Consider the following 20,427-nt stretch of genomic DNA (forward strand, 5'->3'; position numbering starts at 1 on the left):
ATGGAGGTGACGAAGAGCTCGTCGTAAAGGGTTACGTCGACGCTAGCTTCGACACAGATCGGAATGACTCTAAGCCACAGACCGGATACGTATATGTGTTGAATGGTGGGGCAGTGAGCTGGTGCAGCAGCAAGCAAGAAGTCATGGCAGCATCTACATGTGAAGCGGAGTACATAGCTCCTTTAGAAGCAGCTCATGAAGGAATTTGGATGAAGGAGCTCATCACCGACCTTGGAGTGGTTCCAAGCGCGTCGGGTCCAATGACACTCTTCTGTGATAACACTGGGACCATTGCCATAGCCAAGGAGCCCAGGTTTCACCGGAAGACGAAGCACATCAAACGCCGCTACAACTCCATCCAGGACCATGTCCAGAGTGGAGTGATAGATATTTGTAAAGTACACACGGATCTGAATATTGCAGACCCGTTGACTAAACCTCTTCCATGAGAAAAACATGATCAACACCATAATGCTATGGGTGTTCGATACATCACAATGTAACTAGATTATTGACTCTAGTGCAAGTGGGAGACTGTTGGAAATATGCCCTAGAGGCAATAATAAAATGGTTATTATCATATTTCCTTGTTCATGATAATCGTCTATTGTTCATGCTATAATTGTATTAACAGGAAACAGTAATACATGTGTGAATAAATAGATCACAATGTGTCCCTAGTAAGCCTCTAGTTGGCTAGCTCATTAGTCAATAGATGATCATGGTTTCCTGATCATGGGCATTAGATTTCATTGATAACGGGATCACATCATTGGGAGAATGATGTGATGGACAACACCCAATCCTAAGCATAGCACTAGATCGTATTGTTCGTATGCTAAAGCTTTTCTAATGTCACGTATCTTTTCCTTCGACCGTGAGATTGTGCAACTCTCGGATACCGTAGGAGTGCTTTGGCTGTATCAAACGTCACAACGTAACTGGGTGACTATAAAGGTACACTACGGGTACCTCCGAAAGTGTTTGTTGGGTTGGTACGAATCGAGATCGGGATTTGTCACTCCGTGTGATGGAGAGGTATCTCTGGGCCCACTCGGTAGAACATCATCATGAGCTCAATGTGACTAAGGAGTTAGTCACACGATGACGTGCTACAGAACGAGTGAAGAGACTTACGGGTAACGAGATTGAACAAGGTATAGGTATACCGACGATCGAATCTCGGGCAAGTTCTATACCGACAGACAAAGGGAATCGTGTACGGGATTAATTGAATCCTTGACATCGTGGTTCATCCGATGAGATCATCGTGGAGCAAGTGGGAGCCACCATGGGTATCCAGACCCCGCTGATGGTTATTGGCCGGAGAGGTGTCTCGGTCATGTCTGCGTGTCTCCCGAACCCGTAGGGTCTACACACTTAAGGTTCGGTGACGCTAGGGTTATAGGGAATTGTTATACGAGGTTACCGAAAGTTGTTCGGAGTCCCGGATGAGATCCCGAACGTCACGAGGAGCTCCGGAATGGTCCGGAGGTAAAGATTGATATATAGGACGGATGGTTTCGGATACCGGAAGTGTTTCGGGCATCACTAGTAACGTATCGGGACCACCGAGACCACCGGAGGTGGCCCCGGGGTCCACCGAAGGGGGCAACGACCCCGGGAGGTAAGGTGGGCCAAGTGGGGAAGGGAACCATCCCCTAGGTGGGCTGGTGCGCCTCCCCACTCAGCCCAATGCGTGGGGGAGAGAAAAGGGGGGGCAAACCCTAAGCCAGGTGGGCCTAAGGCCCACCAGGGGTGCGCCACACCCCTCCTCCCCCCCTTGGCCGCCGCACCAGCCCCCATCTAGGGCTGCCCCCCCCCCAGGAGAGGGAAACCCTCAAGGGGGCGCAACCCCTCTCTCCCTCTGTATATAGTGGGCTCTTTTGACCATTGGAGATCAGACTTTTGCCTCTCTCTCGGCGCAGCCCTGCCCTTCTTCCTCCTCCTCTCTGCCGGTGCTTGGCGAAGCCCTGTCGGGAGACCTCGTCTCTCCATCGACACCACGCCGTCGTGCTGCTGGAGTTCTTCCCCAACCTCTCCCTCCTCCTTGCTGGATCAAGGTGCGGGAGACGCCACCGGGCTGCACGTGTGTTGAACGCGGAGGTGCCGTAGTTCGGCACTAGATCGGAATCGCTGCGAGTACGACTCCATCAACCGCGTTCTAGCAACGCTTCCGCTTAGCGATCTTCAAAGGTATGAAGATGCTCTTACCCCTCTCTCGTTGTTGGTCTCTCCATAGGAAGATCTGAATCTGCGTAGGAAAATTTTGAATTTATGCTACGTTACCCAACACCTACACCTTCATTCCACCCTTGGCATGATAGTTGCCTAGGTACCCTCTACCCGTGCACATTATCGTCCATGGTGGATACCATGTCTGACTAGAGTTCGGATGCCAAATTTATTGATGTTTTATCATTTGGTTCGAAGAAAATATGATGAATATGTGAGAGTACTTCAACGCCGAGCTCATGGATTCGTCCTCTTCACATGAGGACGAATATGATGATGAATGGCGATGACGCATGCGGGTCTCGAAGATTCTAAATGTGCAAAGGAGCATGTTCTTAATTTCAAAGGATCAATCAAGTGGCATTGAGTGCTAACCGGAAAGAGGGCACAGGGGTGTAAGATGTTGATGGATGACTACATTGTCCCCCATGCGTTATTCGTGTCTTATTTTTGGCCCACAATTCCGAATGAGCCAAACTATGTTCGATCACCTCTACAATGGTGTCCGGGCATATGATGACTACTTCATCTTTAACAAGTATATCGTTTGAAACATTGGATTCTCTCGTTACTAGAAGGTAATGACTGCCTTGAGTATGTGTTAGAGCATATATCTCCATATGTGGTTTTGGTAATTGATGACAATTCCTATGGACTAATGGTTTCCTTAAGTTACATTTATAGGATTTGTCCATAGGCACTTCTTGAAGTCCATCTGTTGGGTTCAAGGAGTTTATATGATGACCAAGATGGTATTCAAGGTATTATCCAAAGAATGGTCATAGAGACACATGGTTGATCAAGATCTCAAACAAAGAGTAAATCAAGATGATCAACACACAAAGCGTACAAGATGTACCGAGAGGGATCAAGTGATCCCATGGTATGGTAAGCATTGTCCATTACATGTTTGTGTACTAACCCATGGTCTTCGTGAGAGTTCTATGTGGGGGTTAGGTGTGTTTCTATGGGCTTGCGTCAAAGGGAAGATCTCATACAACCCATGAAGTATGACGTCTAGTTGTGATCGTCATCAAGATTGCGATGTGCAAGTTCAAGTGGATCAGCACGAAGATATCATGCTTGAAGCTTGCCGTCCATTGTGGTGGCAATGGACTTGTGAAGATATGCTGAAGAGTGGCTCACCCATAGTGAGTATGGGGGAGCAATCAACTAGTCTTCATCAAGCCAACGCAATCAAGAAAGGTGGTCCATCTTGAGGAAGCCAAGATCATCATCATCTAGCTCCAGAGGACGAGGTGCAAGGTATAGGCTTGCCCTTGATAGGTTTTCTGTTTAGGATAGATTGTTGTACTATCAAGGGGGGCTCTCAAGTGAGTAGCTTGATCGTATCGTTCGTTGAGAGCTCAAACCATTTGCATCCTTGCATCATACTTCTTGGTTCTTGTTTGGTGTTTCTCTTTGTGAGTTTTAGAGCTTATGGTCATCTTCGTGACAAGCTCGAGTTCATTGAAAACGGAGTCCATATGCATCTACTATGATGTTTTCGATGTTGGAGTTTTTCCGGTTCTTCATTCATAGAGGACTCGCATCTCTATATCATTGGCATTTTCATATCTGCATGGTCTTAAGATTTCCATCGAGTGAGCCTCATGTGGACATTAGCACTACTTCTAGTCAAAAAGCTATATTGCCATGTGCTATTCCTTGTAATTCATCTACTCATAATGTCCCTGTTTGGATAGCTCTTGTCGTCCTGAATCCAACAAGCTTGGGTTTGCTCGATTCGGAGCTCATATGCGAAAGTTATGGCTGTTTCAGTGGCTAGCGGTAGTACCGCTGGACCTAGCGGTAGTACCGCTAGAGTTGGCGGTACTACCGCTGACCCTGGCGGTACTACCGCTGTCCCAGCGGTAGTACCGCCCCTGGCCAGCGGTAGTACCGCTCCAAGTTTTTAGTACCGTCATCTTTGCGGTTGTACTGCGTCGGACATTTTTGCGAAGACTTTCTTGGCGGTGGTTGGCCCGGTAGTATCTTTGCGCTACCATGGGCTCAGCGGTAGTACCGCGGGAGGGTCAGCGGTAGTACCGCTGCAGCCAGCAGTAGTACCGCCGGAGGGTCAGCGGTAGTACCGCTGGAGCCAGCGGTAGTACCGCTGGGCTCGGGCTGTAAGTGGGGGTAACGGTCTGATTCCTTCCCCCGCTATATAAAGGGGGTCTTCTTCCCCCTTGGCCTTATCTATCCGTTGAGCTCTTGTTCTACCTCCATTGTTGACATTCTTAGAGCTTGCTTACTCTCAATTCCTCCAATGATTCTTGCTTGTTCTTGAGGGAAAAGAGAGAGGAGATCTAGATCCATATCTCCACCAATCACTTTCTCCTCTATGTGAGGGGAACCCCTTGGATCTAGATCTTGGAGTTCTTTGTGAGCTCCTTGTTCTTCCTCTCATATTTCTCCATAGCTTTCGTTGTTGTGGAGGGATTTGAGTGTGAGGGACTTGACCACTTCGTGTGTTCTTGCCATTGCATTGGTTGCATCGGTTTGAGTTCTCCACGGTGATACGTGGAAGTGAAGTTTGAGAAGCTTATTACCTTTGGTACTTAGTACCCTAGATATTGTTCTTCGTGGATGCTTTGGCGTCCTAGAAGCTTGGTGGTGTCTCGGAGCTCAATCATTGTGGTGTGAAGCTCCGGGAAAGCGTCGGGGTCTCCAATTAGGTTGTGGAGATTGCCCCGAGCAATTTGTACGGGTATCGGTAACCGCCCCCAAGGGTTGACATGTGTACGGGTTCGGTGACCGCCCCCAAGGTTTGCCATTTGTACGGGTTCGGTGACCGCCCTCAAGGGTCCCTTAGTGGAATCACGGCATCTTGCATTGTGCGAGGGCGTGAGGAGATTACGGTGGCCTTAGTGGCATCTTGGGAAGCATTGTGCCTCCACACCGATCCAACGGAGATTAGCATCCGCAAGGGTGTGAACTTCGGGATACATCATCGTCTCCGCGTACCTCGGTTATCTCTTACCCGAACCCTTTACTTATGCACTTTACTTTGTGATAGCCATATTGTCTCTTGTCAAATATCTTGCTATCACTTAGTTGTTTATCTTGCTTAGCATAAGTTGTTGGTGCACATAGGTGAGCCTAGTTGTTTGAGGTTTTGTGCTTGACATATTAAACGTTAGTTTTATTCCGCGTTTGTTCAAGCCTAAACCTTAATTATTTTAAAGCGCCTATCCACCCCCCCCCCTCTAGGCGACATCCACGTCCTTTTAGTATGCTTGCCTACGGCCCGACCACATATTCATGGGACGCGTACCTTTGGATGTCCTAAATCACAGGTACCGAAACATTGGATGACTATGATAGTGGTCAAGGTGTTTGGAGCAGAGTACTTGAGAGAAGACACCACAATACTCATGGTACTGTCTGAAGCAAGAGGGTGGCTTGTTATGCTCGGTTCCCTGGATTGCATGCACTAAAAATGGAAGAATTACCCATATGCTCTACGAAGGCCATGTCAGGGCTATTACAAGAATCCCACCATCATCCTTGAAAAAATTGCATATTCAAACTCTAGATTTGGCAGTATTTCTTCGGGATGTCCCGGTCTCACAACGACATCAACGTGTTGGGAGACAAGCTCCTCCATGTAACTATACCATCAATGGTCATGAGTAGAACAATCGCTATTATCTTTCTAATGGTATCTATCTTTCATGGGCGACCTTTGCGAAGATCACCATCTCTGAGCTAAGGGGTGAGTAAAGATATCACTTTACCCAAAGGAAAGGAGTTGGAAATTATGTAGAAAGTGTATTTGGAGTGCTTCTAACCCGTACTGAAGTTGTTTGAGGACATGCAAAAATATGGGATCCAAAGGTATTGTGGAAGGTGATCAAAACTTGCGTGATCATGCACACCATCAGGGACGGAGCTCCCGGTAGGGTGAGGTTGGGCGCTCACCCTACCTTGATTTTTGGCCATTGTGTTATACATATATGTAGATACAGCCTCTCGATGGCTAAAAAAGTAAAACCAGTTAAAATCCCCGTGAAACACTTTTGGGTTGTGATGGAACATGCACCCACCTCGACAGCTTCTTCGGCCATAGCAACTCGAAGGTCCCGCTCAAGCCTAGCTCGATCCAGTCATCTAGTCCAACGTTTGTCCACGCCACGACACGGAGCTCCTTCTCGGCGCTGCATGCTCCGACTAGCGAACTAGCGCTCGCACGTCTTGTGTAGCGGGCCGACCCACTAACAAAGCAAGGACCATGGAAGGCCTATAAAAAACTAAAAAATACGGTAGAGCTAGGATTCGATATCTAATCCCCTTTAGCCAAAGCTTCGGCCACAACCACTACGCCGAACTCCATTAGTTGTTTAATCTGAAGACAAAATATCCTATTATGCGTATTAGTTTATTAGAAAATGTCTTTTAAAAAATGAATGTGCAATATAAAAACATGAATTGGAAGAGTTAATAAAATTTAAAACATTCATCCAAACAGGAAAAAATGTGAATTGAAAAAACTCCATGAATTTGTTTTTTTCGTAAAATAAGGATAAAGTTTATGAAATTTCACAAATTTGAAAAACGTTCATCGATTTTGAAATAGTTCACCGATTCAAAACAAAAAGTTCCAATAGAAAAATGTTAATTGCTTTTGAAAAAAGGTCATAATTTCTGAAAATTAGTTCATTGATTCAAGAAAAAGTTCATTGAACTGAAAAAAACGTACAAATCTTAAAGAACTTCATCCATTTTCAAAAAGAGTTCATCAATTTTCAAAAAAGTTCATCAAAATTTAAAAGAAGTTCATCAATGTTCAGACAAGTTTATAGAAATTTAATAAAGTTTGCAAGAATTTGAAAAATGTTCATTTATTAAAAAAAGTTCATCAAATTTTATGAACTTCATGTAATCCAAAAAAAATCAATGATTTTGAAAAAGAATCATCGAATCTGAAAAAAGTTCATGTAATGTGAAAACAATTCAAGGATTTAAAAAAAAGTTCTTCAAATCTGAAAAATGTTCATATAATTTGAAGAAACAAAATCTTAAAAAAAAATCATGCATTTTAATAGAATGAAAGGAAAAAAATGAAAATCCGAATAAAATCGTCCATAAACTAAACTACGAACCGGGAAAACCGGTTTGGAACCTTGTGGAAGCTTCCCAAAACCGGGCTTTTGCGAACCGAAAGTAACAAAAAAAAATGCTGCAGTGGAATAATTTGGCAGACTAGAAGGGTGATGGCTTGCTGGTTACAGCTCCTTGTTCCTAACCCGGATGGGGGGGGGGGGGGGTTCGAATCCCAATTCTCTCATCTTGATTTGTAAATACCTTGCTATAATACCGATTGACATGTCTAAATAGATGCAAGGTGCCAAACAAAGTCTTAAATTAGCATGTCTCCGCACATACACAACTAAAAAACAACAGCAAATGCGTGTATTCAATGTATCTACACTCATCATGTATTAGAGGAGAACAACCATGCTAGGTTAGAAATGCTACCAAACACACCCTTAACATTTCTAAAAAAGGAAGAAATAAATAGAATGGCCCGACCCAGTTTGAACTTCTACAGACACCGTTTGCAAAATTGCATTGTAACTGACGCATGTGGTGCAAAATAGGATTTGTCGCCATGCCATGCTCCCCTGGACACGAAATGTAGCAGACAGCAGGAGCGGCCCGCGTTCGTGGCAGGCCGGCGGCCACCAGGAGCGCGGGGAGACACGGTTGTCTACTTGCGTTTCGAGCGGCCTGTTGGTTTGAGTATGCGGCTACAATGCAGTGATTAACGTCATTTTTTGTGACGAATAAAGCTAATTGCATTGATTGTTTTCCTTTAAAAGGCAATCTAATGGATGATAAATTTATTTACGAGGTTTCCTCCAAATTAATTGGGTATGACACTTCAAATAAAATGCAGTCGCTGCCTCATCAATTTTGATTTTGCATCAAAAAAGTATTATGCTTCGGAGTTCGCCTCACCTTACACCATCATTGTGGATGATGAGGTTGATGGAGTAGACTATGGTGAGCAATTTGAGCAAATGAGCAGAATCCGACGACGTTTGAGGAATTTATCTTAATGCATAAACAAATTCGCCATCGAGTAAATCATGAGCAACTCCAGCATGATCTGGTTGGTCATTTCTGGGCGATTCGAGGGGAGAACTAAAAAATATGTTAGAATAAGTTGAATTCAATTTTGACAATTTTATTGCAAAACTTCATGTTTGGGTTGTAATATTTATATTTGAATTACTTTTGCATTGAAATATTTGCACAACATGATTATGTTTGGAGGATAATATTTAGCTTACTCATTTTAGAAGTGTGCTGGAAGTAGAATAAAGAAAATAGCACAAACATTTGGTGAATGGGGTTAGATGTTCTCCCCCCATATCCACTATCGGCGAAACTTTATTATGGCGTCCGTTTTGATGGATGGCGTTGAATATGTCCTTAGCTTTTCACGGTTGCCTTCACTCGAAGGGTGACCTAGACATCTCAATACAAAAGATCATCAACTCTTTTATTCACATGATAATTATAATGTTGAGATTTGGATGGAACGGGTGTGCATCTCATAGGTGGTTTGCCGCGATACTAACGGTTCCTAACTAAGGCCGACTTGTTTCGACAACTTATGGCACAAGCCGCCACTATCTTATTTTAGAATCCATTACCATATTCGAAGCCAAATGAATATTGGGGAGTCTTCTAAAATGAGCTGGAAAAGTGAAGTTTATTTTAGAAGCGCCAAAATAGATGGACCTAAGAGCATTTTTTTGAGTACGTTTTAAAGTTCACAACATTTAAAACAATCCGTGAATATTATTTGAACTAATGAACATTTATTTGAGTACATTAAATATTTTTAAATTTGGCAAGTTATTTTAATTCATCATGTTTTAAAAAATAGAACATTTTTTAAATTCTGTTTTTCCTAAATATTACAAACATTTTTTCTAAAAGTCTTGAACATTTCAAAATTCCCATATAATTGTTAAAATTGATGAAAGTAAACAAATACACAACATGTTCTTCAAATTCTTGTGCATTTTTTTAATTTGGTTAAAAAAGTAAAACTTGAAAATAAAAAAGCAAAAAGAAACAAAACAAAACAGGCGTTGTGCGTCTCATTTTGGGCTGTCCCAAACCGGGCTAAGTTGCGGGTTTGTGCGCCTCACGCCGCCTTATGCACGGTATAGGGTGTTCTATGAGGCGAGTTTCTTTTTCATCAAGTGAACGGAAATTATTGGGCCCTAACTTTTGGGCATGGATTAGATGATACCATCTTTGGTGCCCAAAACTTTTGGAACCAACTTTGTACAATGGATTTTGGCCTTTTGGGCATGGATTAGAGTTGCTCTAAATGCATCATTAAGACCATAGACATGATGACATCATGATGCTGTATTTTTGTATGAGGAGTCATATATAGGATCCTTTTTTGAGGGTGTTTCTGACCCAATTGGAGTCCCCTTCAGTCAGAGCCATAAAGGTCACCACTTATGATATCTGTTGCTTGTGGCAAGGAATCTTCAAGATGTGGTGGAACTCCTATGTGGATCTTGGCCCCCGGCCTGATCTTGCTCATGGTGTGGAACTAATAGGGTTACAGAGAGAATCCTAATGAAAAAGATAGGGGGGGGGGGGGTGGAGGGTCTCCCCATTTTTCTCTATTTTTAGGTTTTCTCCCTCCTATTTACCACATTTCTTAACGTTTGTGTGGGTATCTGGAATATTCCGTATTTTTTTCTGACTACTTGGATCCGTACCACAGAGAAAAAAGATTTCCTACAAATTTAGAGAAATCTAGGGGCCTCTATCAATTTTTTCAAAAGTCTGGGTATGCAGGCATGCAAATTTCCATGTGCCCACTTCCCAGGGACAATGCAAGGTTGGGGGTGCTGCTCCGTGATGATGACGGCATCATGGATGGTAAAGCAGGGTGGTTGAGAAGACCAAGGTGACGACGACAGTCACGGAACGGTGTGCCAGAGGTGGCCGGTGAGTTCGAGGCGATCGACGATGGGGCCAGCAAGCCGAAGGCAGCCGACAACTGGCAGGCCCGACGCAGCCGACGAGGGGGCCAGCAAGACCGAGGCAGGCAGACCCGACGTAGCGGGCGAAGGGGCCGGCAAGCGCGAGACATCCAACAATCGACAACCAACAAGCCTAAGGTAGCCGACAAGGGGGCTGGCAAGCCCGAGGCAACCGACAGCCGGCAACCGTCAGGCCCAACGCAGCCGGTGAAATTGAGGAGTCAGTGATCCTGAGGCAGCTAGCGAGTGGCGACAAATACGGTAGGTGATGCTGGAGTCCTATTCGAGGCGGGCGGCGACGGCAGACATAGAGCGACGGAGCGGGAAGATGCGGAATGACGACTGTGATGGGTTGCCGCTTCGCGCGTGGCTGTCGGGTCGGAGTAGAGTCCGGTTGGTCGCGTTGTTGTCAGAGTAGAGGCACGGGGGCCGACGACGACGGCGGGCGACGCAAACCGATCTAAGATCAGGAAAAAAAACATCGATCAAAGCCATTGGTGAGAGAGGGGAAAACCCGGATCAAGGAATCAGAAAAAAGTCTCTTTAGTGCATCCGGTCAAGACGACCGATGGACAAACCCTAGGTACGTGCTGCGCGGCCCAACGAGGACGGTCATGAAGGCCGTCCGCCCTGGAAATGGTGCGGAGCAGAAGAGGCAGGCGACACCTAGGGTTGGATCGTTTAGACAGATACCATGTTAGAAGAAATATAGAAGAATTGATGGAATAGTTTTATTGCTTGGGCCTCATGATGGTGTATATAGCGCATGATCTTTTTAGATACAAAACAAATCAGAATATTTTCTAGTATATCCTATGTTTCCAATCTAATTAACGTCGCTAATTCCATTGGCCCGAGGGGCCTTCAAGATTCGGGCAGCGAAGCTAATCAGGCCACATGTCTTTCTTTGAAGAATTGTCGTGGTGTAGGAGAAAACCATCTTACTTGGGATGAGGCTGGCCTTCCGGATTTCGAACGAGCGGCTGCTGCTGCTGCTGCTGCTGCATCTCTCCCGTCATTCTCAGCTAAGCTTGTGAGTTGACATGGATGGCGCCTGCTTCGCACCAACATAAACCCGCCCTCCTCGACCGCGGGGGAGATGCAGAGACAAGGGCTGAACGCGCCTCATCGCACCAAAAGAAAGCCATGGCAGAGAAGCAGCGACAAGGACTGAACGTGGAGGAGGGGAGCTCCGGAGCAGCGGGGAAGCTCGTCTGCGTCACCGGCGCGTCCGGGTACATCGCGTCCTGGATCGTCAAGCTCCTCCTCGACCGCGGCTACACCGTCCATGGCACCGTCCGGGACACCGGTGAGTCAAGTCTGGAGTATCTATCTATCTGTCTGTCTGCCTACTCTATCCGCCGACGGCATGCCCACGCTTGCTCTCCCATGCGGCGCTTTCAGACATGGAAACAGCAATCGCGTGTTCACCGGACAGCGATTAACGCACCGCGAGATGGCGGAACTTACCATTGACGCAATTAATCACCGTGACCTGGCGCTCGCCTACAGCCTGCCAATCGCGAACATTGGCTAAACTAATTTTTAGATCGATCGTTTTACGGTTTCTACGACGTTTCCTAAAACACTCGTCCCTCTGTAAATTGCGTCTTTTTATCATCCCTTCTATATTGAAGAATGAACCTGAGCCGTCCATTCTCCTTAATCTAATGGTGTAGATCCACTTATATTACTTAGATTAACGAGCAGTGCACAAATGAGAGGGGTCAAAATCATGAGCAGTATACCAATTCGCATGGGCAAAGTTGTCAGACAAGACTAGTCCACGCTGGACCAAATTAACATTTAATTTAGTTAGTTCGGGCCGCAATTTCGTTTCTCATCAAGAGAACGAGACCTTGCTTTGAATGCTACACTAGGATCCCTAGACCCTAATTGGACAGAGGACGTAATTTCCTTCATATAGATGGTGTCGCAAGCGAGCGCTCGAACATTCAGTGTAATTGGTGTTTCATGTCAAGCTGCGGAGGGCGCCATAGTTCCGACGAACGCAGTGGCGGCGGACGGCTGCGCCAATCATCTCACGTCGCTGAACAGTGCAGAGGCGGAGAATCAATCTTCCTTTATGGTTACGGGAGAAGTTAGAACCGTTGACCTAATTACCCTTTGAACAAGTCCATAATACTTTAGAAATCAACGGTTAGATGAGGCTTATACTGCTCCTCTCCAATAATAGTATAAGGTACCGTAAAAAAGCTCTAAAAAAAAGTTTAGCACTACGGTGCGTCGGAGGAGCAAAGACTACATCGGCTACAGTGCTTCCTACAGTACTTGATAGGACTAAGTAGTAGAGCATCTCTAGCAGATCCCGTATAATACCCCGATCCGTAAAATAACCGTTAAAATACGGGTCGGAGCGAAAAATGCTGCCAGACCAGACCACGCAAACGTGTCCGGCTTGTAAAAATTTTTGCGGGACGCGGCAAAAGTTTGCCCTCAACCTTCAGATTCACGGGGTGGGAGGCCGACCCGAGCTCGCCCCTTATCCGCAACGAGATTCGGTGGGAGGGAAATTTCCGCGTGGCCGTTCCCCGCTCCCCCCCCCTCCTCGACAACCGTTGCCCCGCCCACCGCATGCTCCGGACCTTCTTCTCCGCCATTCTTCGTCATCATGGAAGCCTTGCAGCCGGTGGATCTCGTCAACTAGAGCATTGTTGAGAATTGATCAAAAACTGCGACAAGTGGGCGTTGATTGACAGAGAATCCCCAGTGAAGAGAGGTTCATTTATGGACATGGATGAATATAAAGATGATGATGGCCCAAAAAACTTGAACAAGCTCGACGGTGACAAAAAGACAAAGGAGAAGATCAACCTTACGTGACAAGATAGATTTCATGCTGCAATCAAATGAGGTATTGCTAGCGAAGTCTTTGGAGGCAAAGATAGAGTTGGCCTAAAAGAAGGCACAAGAGAAGCAAGAGAGGTGAAAATTGCTCAAGGAAGTCGAGGGGAGAAAAGCACGCACCGTTGAGAACAAAACCATGACCAACCTTCTTGCCGAAGAGAATAGGACCATAACTTTGAACCGCAATGACATTGACGACATCAGCAAAGAATGGCATGATATGACAAGGAGAGAAATCTTGAAGAGGAGGATGCTTGCATGTTACAATGACGGTGATGGTTTCTACTCTGGAATCGGAACCGATGATTTCGGTGCCGGAGTAGGGACAAGTGCCAGAGTAGGAACAAGTGCAGGCATTGGGTTCGGGGGAGTCGATGGATTAGGAGGCGGCGATGACCTCGATGGTGCACACTGAAGAACGATCAGGATGCATGAAGTCCTTTTACGTTTGTCTTTTAAACTATGCTCTCATTTCGCGCGTGAACTATGTTTTATTGTTTAAATTCAAACTCATTTGCCGGAATCACTGTCAAATTCTGACTATGTTTTATTGGGAGGTTTTTCGGTTTGCGGATCGATACGGTGACGCCCGAATAGACCCCGCATTTACGACCCGTATAATAGCATCTTCTGCGATATCTTTTTATACGGATCCGTTTTGGGGGGTCTGCCTCTCTCTGCACCTGCGTCGGTCCGCAAAAATCGTTTTTCGCAAACAACGACTTTTGCGGGTCGGCATTAGAGCAACTCTAGCAGACCCCGCAAAACATACAGGCCCGGCAAAATTCCGGCGAGTATGCGGGCTCGGTCCAATATTCCGGCCAGAACAGAGCCCGCATACTCGCCCAGCCCGTAAATTTTTTGCCGCGGCCCGCAAACTGCACGCCCCGACCACTATATCTACTGTTCCGCGACTCGTTTGCGGGTCGAAACCTTATCCCCCGCCGTTTACGTATAAAATAAGACAAAATTTACGAAACGTAAAATTACGGTGCATTGATGTTAAAATAGAGGGGGGTGAAGAATAACTATTCCTCACCGAGGGGGACGAATAGGGCGACCCAAATAAAATGTCTATCCATCGCTGACCCATCACTTTTTTCAGCTGACCCAAATAAAACATTGCACCTGCGTGCTCTTGATGGAGCAAACGATAGGCTGCACCTGTTCAACGCAAACTTGTTAGAGGAAGGCTCTTTCGACGCTGCCATTGACGGTTGCGAGTGTGTGTTCCATGCGGCTTCTCCAGTTTTCTTCGCTGCCAAAGATCCCAAGGTTAGTTACTACTGTGATCTTTGTATGCATAATCAGTAAGCATATATCTCTGTGCTGATCTCAAGATACATTCAGACGACGACGTATCACTTCATTTTCCCGTACAGTCATTCTCACTAAGCATATATGTAATACACGCCTTCCAGGCTGAGTTACTTGATTCAGCAGTCAGTGGAACGCTTAATGTTTTGCGTTCCTGCAAGAAGGCTTCTGTCAGAAGAGTGGTCATAACATCGTCTATGGCTTCTGTTATCGTCAACGGGAAACCAAGAACCCCTGATGTAATTGTTGATGAAACATGGTTTTCACTACCAGAGCTTTGTAAAAAGAATCAGGTAACGTACCCCTTTGTAAATTGTCCCAAAACTATTTGTGGTCGTGGAAATTTTTATAGTCAACTGGTCTTGTTTTGCTTGTATTTATGTTAGTTGCCCATGTTATTTCTTTTTTTCATATTATGTTTTCATTTACTCTAACATCGCTTCAAGATGAGACATGCAATACAAGCTCATACCCTGCCTTCGCAGAATATGATGCAGACATCTGATACAACACACACGTGTACATGTAAAAAGATCATGCACAAAAGCGAATGATAAGGGCTGAGGCTGATCCATAGACTACACCGACATCCATGTTGGGTGAACAAAATTCTTGGACGTCAACTCCAAATGTGCACAGGTCACCTAAACAGTTGTCAGTGTTCTGTTGAACAAATAGACCATGTCTACTTGTCTAGAGCGAGTGAGTACGCTGTCGCTGGTAAATAATTTGCAATGGAGATGAGCATTTTTGTTGTTCTTAAAAACATATTCTAGCTAAAATGGCCAAGTAAAGCTGCCGCCCCCAGTACTAAAGGCTATAACGTTATTGCCAAGTCCACGTAACTAAGTGTAAAACATATTGGAGATGGTACGAGGGGGTAGAAATTAGGGTTCATCTGAATGATTGATCATGTATCATGAGCGGACATGCACCGAAAGAAGATATGTCTATTTGTTTCGTGTTTATGACAGAATCCTACATGGTTAAATTAACAATTTGATCTTTGTCTTTGACCACTAAGCAACTGCAGTTGCAAAAACAACCTATGCATCGGTCCACTGGGAAAAGTTAAACCCGTTGTGCAGAATATATACAACAATACAATGTCAAATAAATGTTCCGGTGGTTACTTGTTCACTTCACTACGAATCCCACACTTGCACCTATCAACATGAACATATCTTTTAAAAATAGTGATACGCATTCGGTTCGCTGTATTGAATATATAAGTTTAATTAGTTGTAATATTTGCCTTCTAGAAGAGATTTCATGCTTTATATCAGTTTAGCTTGACAAGTGGATATGATACTCAAGTTTTTTTTGCTTTGGTTTATACCGTCTTCATTTATTTGTACTTGAAATAGGTACATGGACCATATATAATTTATGTTTGTTCTCCTTCAGCAATGGTATACCTTGTCTAAGACCCTTGCAGAGGAGGCTGCTTGGAAGTTCTCTAAAGATAACGAACAAGAAATAATTGTAATGAACCCCACAATGGTCATTGGTCCTCTGCTGCAGCCTACACTTAACGCTAGTGTTGAAGCAGTCTTAAACCTAATCAATGGTATGTGGTTTGACCTATTCAATTTCCTGAATTCTCATACCCATTTTTGTGTTATTTTCAAGATAAAACACCCATTAACTAATGCAATGCAAACACAAAGAAGATCAACTTAATCGATAAAACTAAATAATATATCATCTTTTATCTTTTGAATAAAGATATGATTCAGTGAAAAATAATATAAAAGCATATATACAAGAGCAACTACTCAATTGCACCACTAGCACCTAAAACCCGATAGCTAACCATAAAATGCCTTTCTCTTTTGTTTTGATAAATCATCCTAAAAGTCGATCGGCAAAAAAGAAATAGATCAACTAGGAAACACCCTTCTCTCTCTCCCTCCCTCCCTCCCTCTCTCTCTCTGTGTGAGTGTCATATGATTAGGTTGGTCCAGTTGAATAGAGAAACACATAAATATATTGATTAGAAGAATCTCGATCATATATCAACAACTCACATAGACACCATGATTATTGTCATATTAGAAGAGGTACACTAGTGTTCATGCAACTAATACTAGCATGTATCGTGTCATGTTAATTTTATTAATCTTCTAAACACCTTTCTATGAGAAATCTCTAAGCACTTTGAATAAGGGAAATACATTGACTGTGTTTCTTATGCTACTTCTTTTTCTCAAGTTTACTTGAGAAATGGAAAACCACATTGATGGCTTATTTATGTCCTATTGGTAAGCTTCAGTTCCTTTTCTTAGACTTCTCACCGTGGAGTATCATGCATCGCCGACTAGGCATTTAACTACTTGTGGTATCATATTAGAATATAATATAGTAGCGTCCAATCTAAGAAAACATTAATTTCATAGGTCTCATGCTGCATTTATCTCCCTAAGGATCTAGAAAATAGTAAATAATGTTGTCTAAAATACTTTTTTATTGAGAAGCATGGTATACACGCGAAATATCACACACACACACATACATTCCTTATAGAGACACACGCACACACACTCTCTCTCTCTCTCTCTCTCTCTCTCTCACACACACACATGACCGTTATGAGCACCACCGAGAGACTGAGACAACATGCCTTTTGATTGACGAAGTCACCACAAGCTTCTTATTGTTGGAGAGAAGTGCTCCATGCAATTAGACCAATGTATTTCAGATCTCAACAAGAAATCAAAGAGATATGACCCAAATCCTTCTTATTTTCTTGTAGGATCATCTCCTACATGCCCTAATTATGCCCATGGCTGGGTAAATGTCAGAGATGTGGCCCTGGCACATATCCTTGCATATGAAGTTCCTTCAGCAAATGGAAGATATTGCATTGTTGAAAGAGTTGCTCACTACTCGGAGCTTGTCAAGATCATATGCAAGATGTATCCGAACATTCCACTCCCAGATAAGTAAGTTGACTTCTTTGCAAGCCTCAAATGATGCCCCCATTTGTGGATTATGAACCTCAGTTGTACGTTGTAGAGTGTTGGATATTCCTGCTGCTTATTTTAACTATTTTTGTCAAGTGACTAAGTATAATAAAAGGATCTCATTCCATAATACTACTATAAAGCCGTCATAACTGCTAAAGTGGTCCATTTTCGTAGCTCGTTAAATATTTCTTATATTTCTTCTTTGCAGGTGTGCAGATGATGAACCACTTTTTCCAACCTACCAAGTATCCAAGGACAAGATAAGAAGCTTGGGTATGGAACTGATTCCTCTAGAGACTAGCATTAAAGAGACTATAGAAAGCTTCAAAGAAAAGGGTTTTGTTGCATTCTGAGTCTAGATATTTGTGCAAATATAGAAATAAAAAGTTTATGTTTATTTGACGAGATAATCCCTGCTATACCTAACCTGTACTTATTCAAAAGATACACTTGGTGTGTGCGCTGCCACAATTTATATTTACAATCCTATGCCTCCACACTCTACCCCACCCTTTCTTTATTTTCTCAACAACTTAATTGTGACAACAATCTTTGACTTCCTAGACAACTGACTATATGCACCAGATCACTCGTGCAAGTGCATTAACCCCGGCATGTGCACACACACAAGTTCTATTAGAAAGAAAAGCATGTGCACATAGTATCACCCAGCTAATCACCTGTCACATCCTAGATTTTTCCCAAACCTGGTATGTAAAAAAACATAGGGAATTAAAGTTTTTCAAACAAAACTTTTTGATTGATTTCTTGCTGAATGAATTTGCTTGATTGATTGATCATTAGGTTGAAATCCTAATGCAACTAGTGGAAACCTAGCTAGCCAATAAGTGGAACCCAAGCTATTTGAAATATAATTGGGGAAGCATTTCAAATAAGTCCCAAAAATGTTTCGAAGTAAAATTATTTCCCTAAATGAAATGGTTTGATTTTGGAACTGAAAATCAATTCCGAAATCAATTCAAAAAATGGGGTATTATATCAAATTTTGACTTTCATTTGTCTTTTGGCAGGAATTATAATTCCACAAGACCAAACAGTGACCTCGACCCTTTGCTTATAAAACCACATGTTAACAATTTATACAGAACTATTACTTCCCCAGTTTGAATTAATTGACGCAGCCTCTATACAACCTCTATACAATATTGTGTAGAGCCCGCGTCAATTAATTTGGATTACAGGAAGTAGTTAATTTTAACCATTTTCAAGAATAAATACTTGCCCTCTCATTTGTGTGAGCCACAGTTTTAGTCGAACTAAAACCATGTCAATTATTTTGGAATGGTGGGATTACTACATTCTCGCTTCTGATTATGATTCAAAGAATACAAACTCACATGGTAATGGCAAATTATACAATAACATCGGATTTTTAGGACCCGTTTGGTAACCCATATCCATCCCAACTGGGTTGTGCGAAAAAAAAAAACGTGTGTTTGCTTGGCTGAGCTGCATCAAATCCTCGCATGACACAAACCTTAAAGAACTCCTCACCCATGCCCGCTAGGAATGGCCGAGTCGGTTGTTTCTAGTGAGCCAGGCTGAGTCGAACCACATGGAACACACGTCGTGATTGGTGAGTCCTCTTGCACGAGAGGAAGCTCCTTCTCTAATATTCTTTTCTTAGGCTATTCTAATCTACACAATTATGTGTTGATTCAAGGTAAGTTCCACAAGAAAAAAGTGCACACCGATGTTATTGTTCCAGTCAAACGACCGGTTGTAGTTGCGTAAACCGAAATACTCAATTTTGTATTCATATTTAAAGCTATTTTGGATGAATTTCATCAAATTCTTTGCGCAGGATCGTCCCGTTTGAATTTCTTTTTACCAGTAGTTTTATCTCGACGTTTCACACAACTTTCATGTTGAACTTTCTCTATTTTGATGATTGTAGATGAGTAGATCTACATTTTTCTTCTATACTGTAGGAATACATATATGTGTGGTGCAGCGACGCTCAGATTTTAGATAAGGTCCACATGAAAAATATGCACATCGATGTTGTGGTTTCAATCAGACTACCGGTTCATAGTTTAGACTGTAAATGCGTAATTCTTTGTTCATGTTTGAAGATATTCTGATTGAATTGCGTTAAATTCATCATGCACTGTCAGCCATTTGAAATTCCCTTTTACCACTAATTTCATCTCAACGTTTCACACGATTTTCATGTTGTATGTTTCGACGAGTATATGTGTATCTTCTTGTAATGTACTAAGATGGTTATGTGATGATTTATTGTTTAGACGAAACTCACAGTGAGTTTGTTTTTTCTCACTAATCATCTGTGATAGTCTGACGTATTAGGGATAATAGACTACCCATATCAACAAAGAATTTCTTCTTTTTCGGGAGACCATTCGAACAGAACTTTCAAGTTAAGTGTGCTTGGCTTGGAGTAGTTTTAGGATAGGTGACCGACCGGGAAGTTGGTCCCGGATGCGCATGAGTGAGGACAAAATACGCAGAAAAGACTAGTATTGATCTGTGGGGTCAGTCTAGATCCCGTCAGAAGTAACGACCATCGACGGATGTGTCCGGAACGTTACATCATCTTCAACCTTGTCGGATGGATGCCATGTTGTGCCCGATGTCGTCACCAATGTCATTACTCTTGGCCTCCTCGCCCACAACCAACATATATGCCATCAAACACTGAATGCTTTATCAGCCTAGTCAATGCATGCAATCAAACATAGTCAAAAATTGCTCTCCTGATGCAATCAGTCTACATGCAGCTAGTACTAAAAGCAAGTACGCAAACTGCTAAAAACGATCCTAGCGTTCAAACTGTGTGTGCGTGTTTGTTTGGATCAAAACATAAAAAAGGGCCGGTCCTGAGGATTCGGGGCCCGGGACAGAAAAAGAACCAGAGGCCCTTTAATATAAATATGCAAATATGATTCAATACATATATTATACACGAAATGTCCCTTCTTTGTCACAGGATTACCCTAGTTTATTTGTTTTTTGCAGGTACGCTAGTT

General features: G+C 43.4%; 1 protein-coding gene across 1 annotated transcript; it reads left to right on the forward strand.

Moving 5' to 3' along the window:
* The first annotated feature begins 11,233 nt into the window (after window positions 1-11,233).
* On the forward strand, window positions 11,234-17,861 carry LOC123449892 (phenylacetaldehyde reductase-like). The gene is made up of 6 exons (XM_045127251.1): window positions 11,234-11,571; window positions 14,236-14,405; window positions 14,552-14,740; window positions 15,855-16,017; window positions 17,203-17,392; window positions 17,625-17,861. The coding sequence occupies exons 1-6, from the start codon at window positions 11,310-11,312 to the stop codon at window positions 17,767-17,769; spliced, it is 1,119 nt and encodes a 372-aa protein (XP_044983186.1). The 5' UTR covers window positions 11,234-11,309; the 3' UTR covers window positions 17,770-17,861.
* The last annotated feature ends 2,566 nt before the right edge of the window (window positions 17,862-20,427 follow it).

Source organism: Hordeum vulgare, chromosome 4H (genome assembly GCF_904849725.1).
Source record: "Hordeum vulgare subsp. vulgare chromosome 4H, MorexV3_pseudomolecules_assembly, whole genome shotgun sequence".
NCBI lineage: Eukaryota > Viridiplantae > Streptophyta > Magnoliopsida > Poales > Poaceae > Hordeum > Hordeum vulgare.

Coding starts and splice junctions, on each gene's coding strand:
- LOC123449892 (XM_045127251.1), top strand. CDS start 11,310: ATGGCGCCTGCTTCGCACCAACATAAACCCGCCCTCCTCGACCGCGGG. Junction 14,741..15,854: donor AGCTTTGTAAAAAGAATCAG/GTAACGTACCCC, acceptor GTTCTCCTTCAG/CAATGGTATACCTTGTCTAA. Junction 17,393..17,624: donor AACATTCCACTCCCAGATAA/GTAAGTTGACTT, acceptor TCTTCTTTGCAG/GTGTGCAGATGATGAACCAC.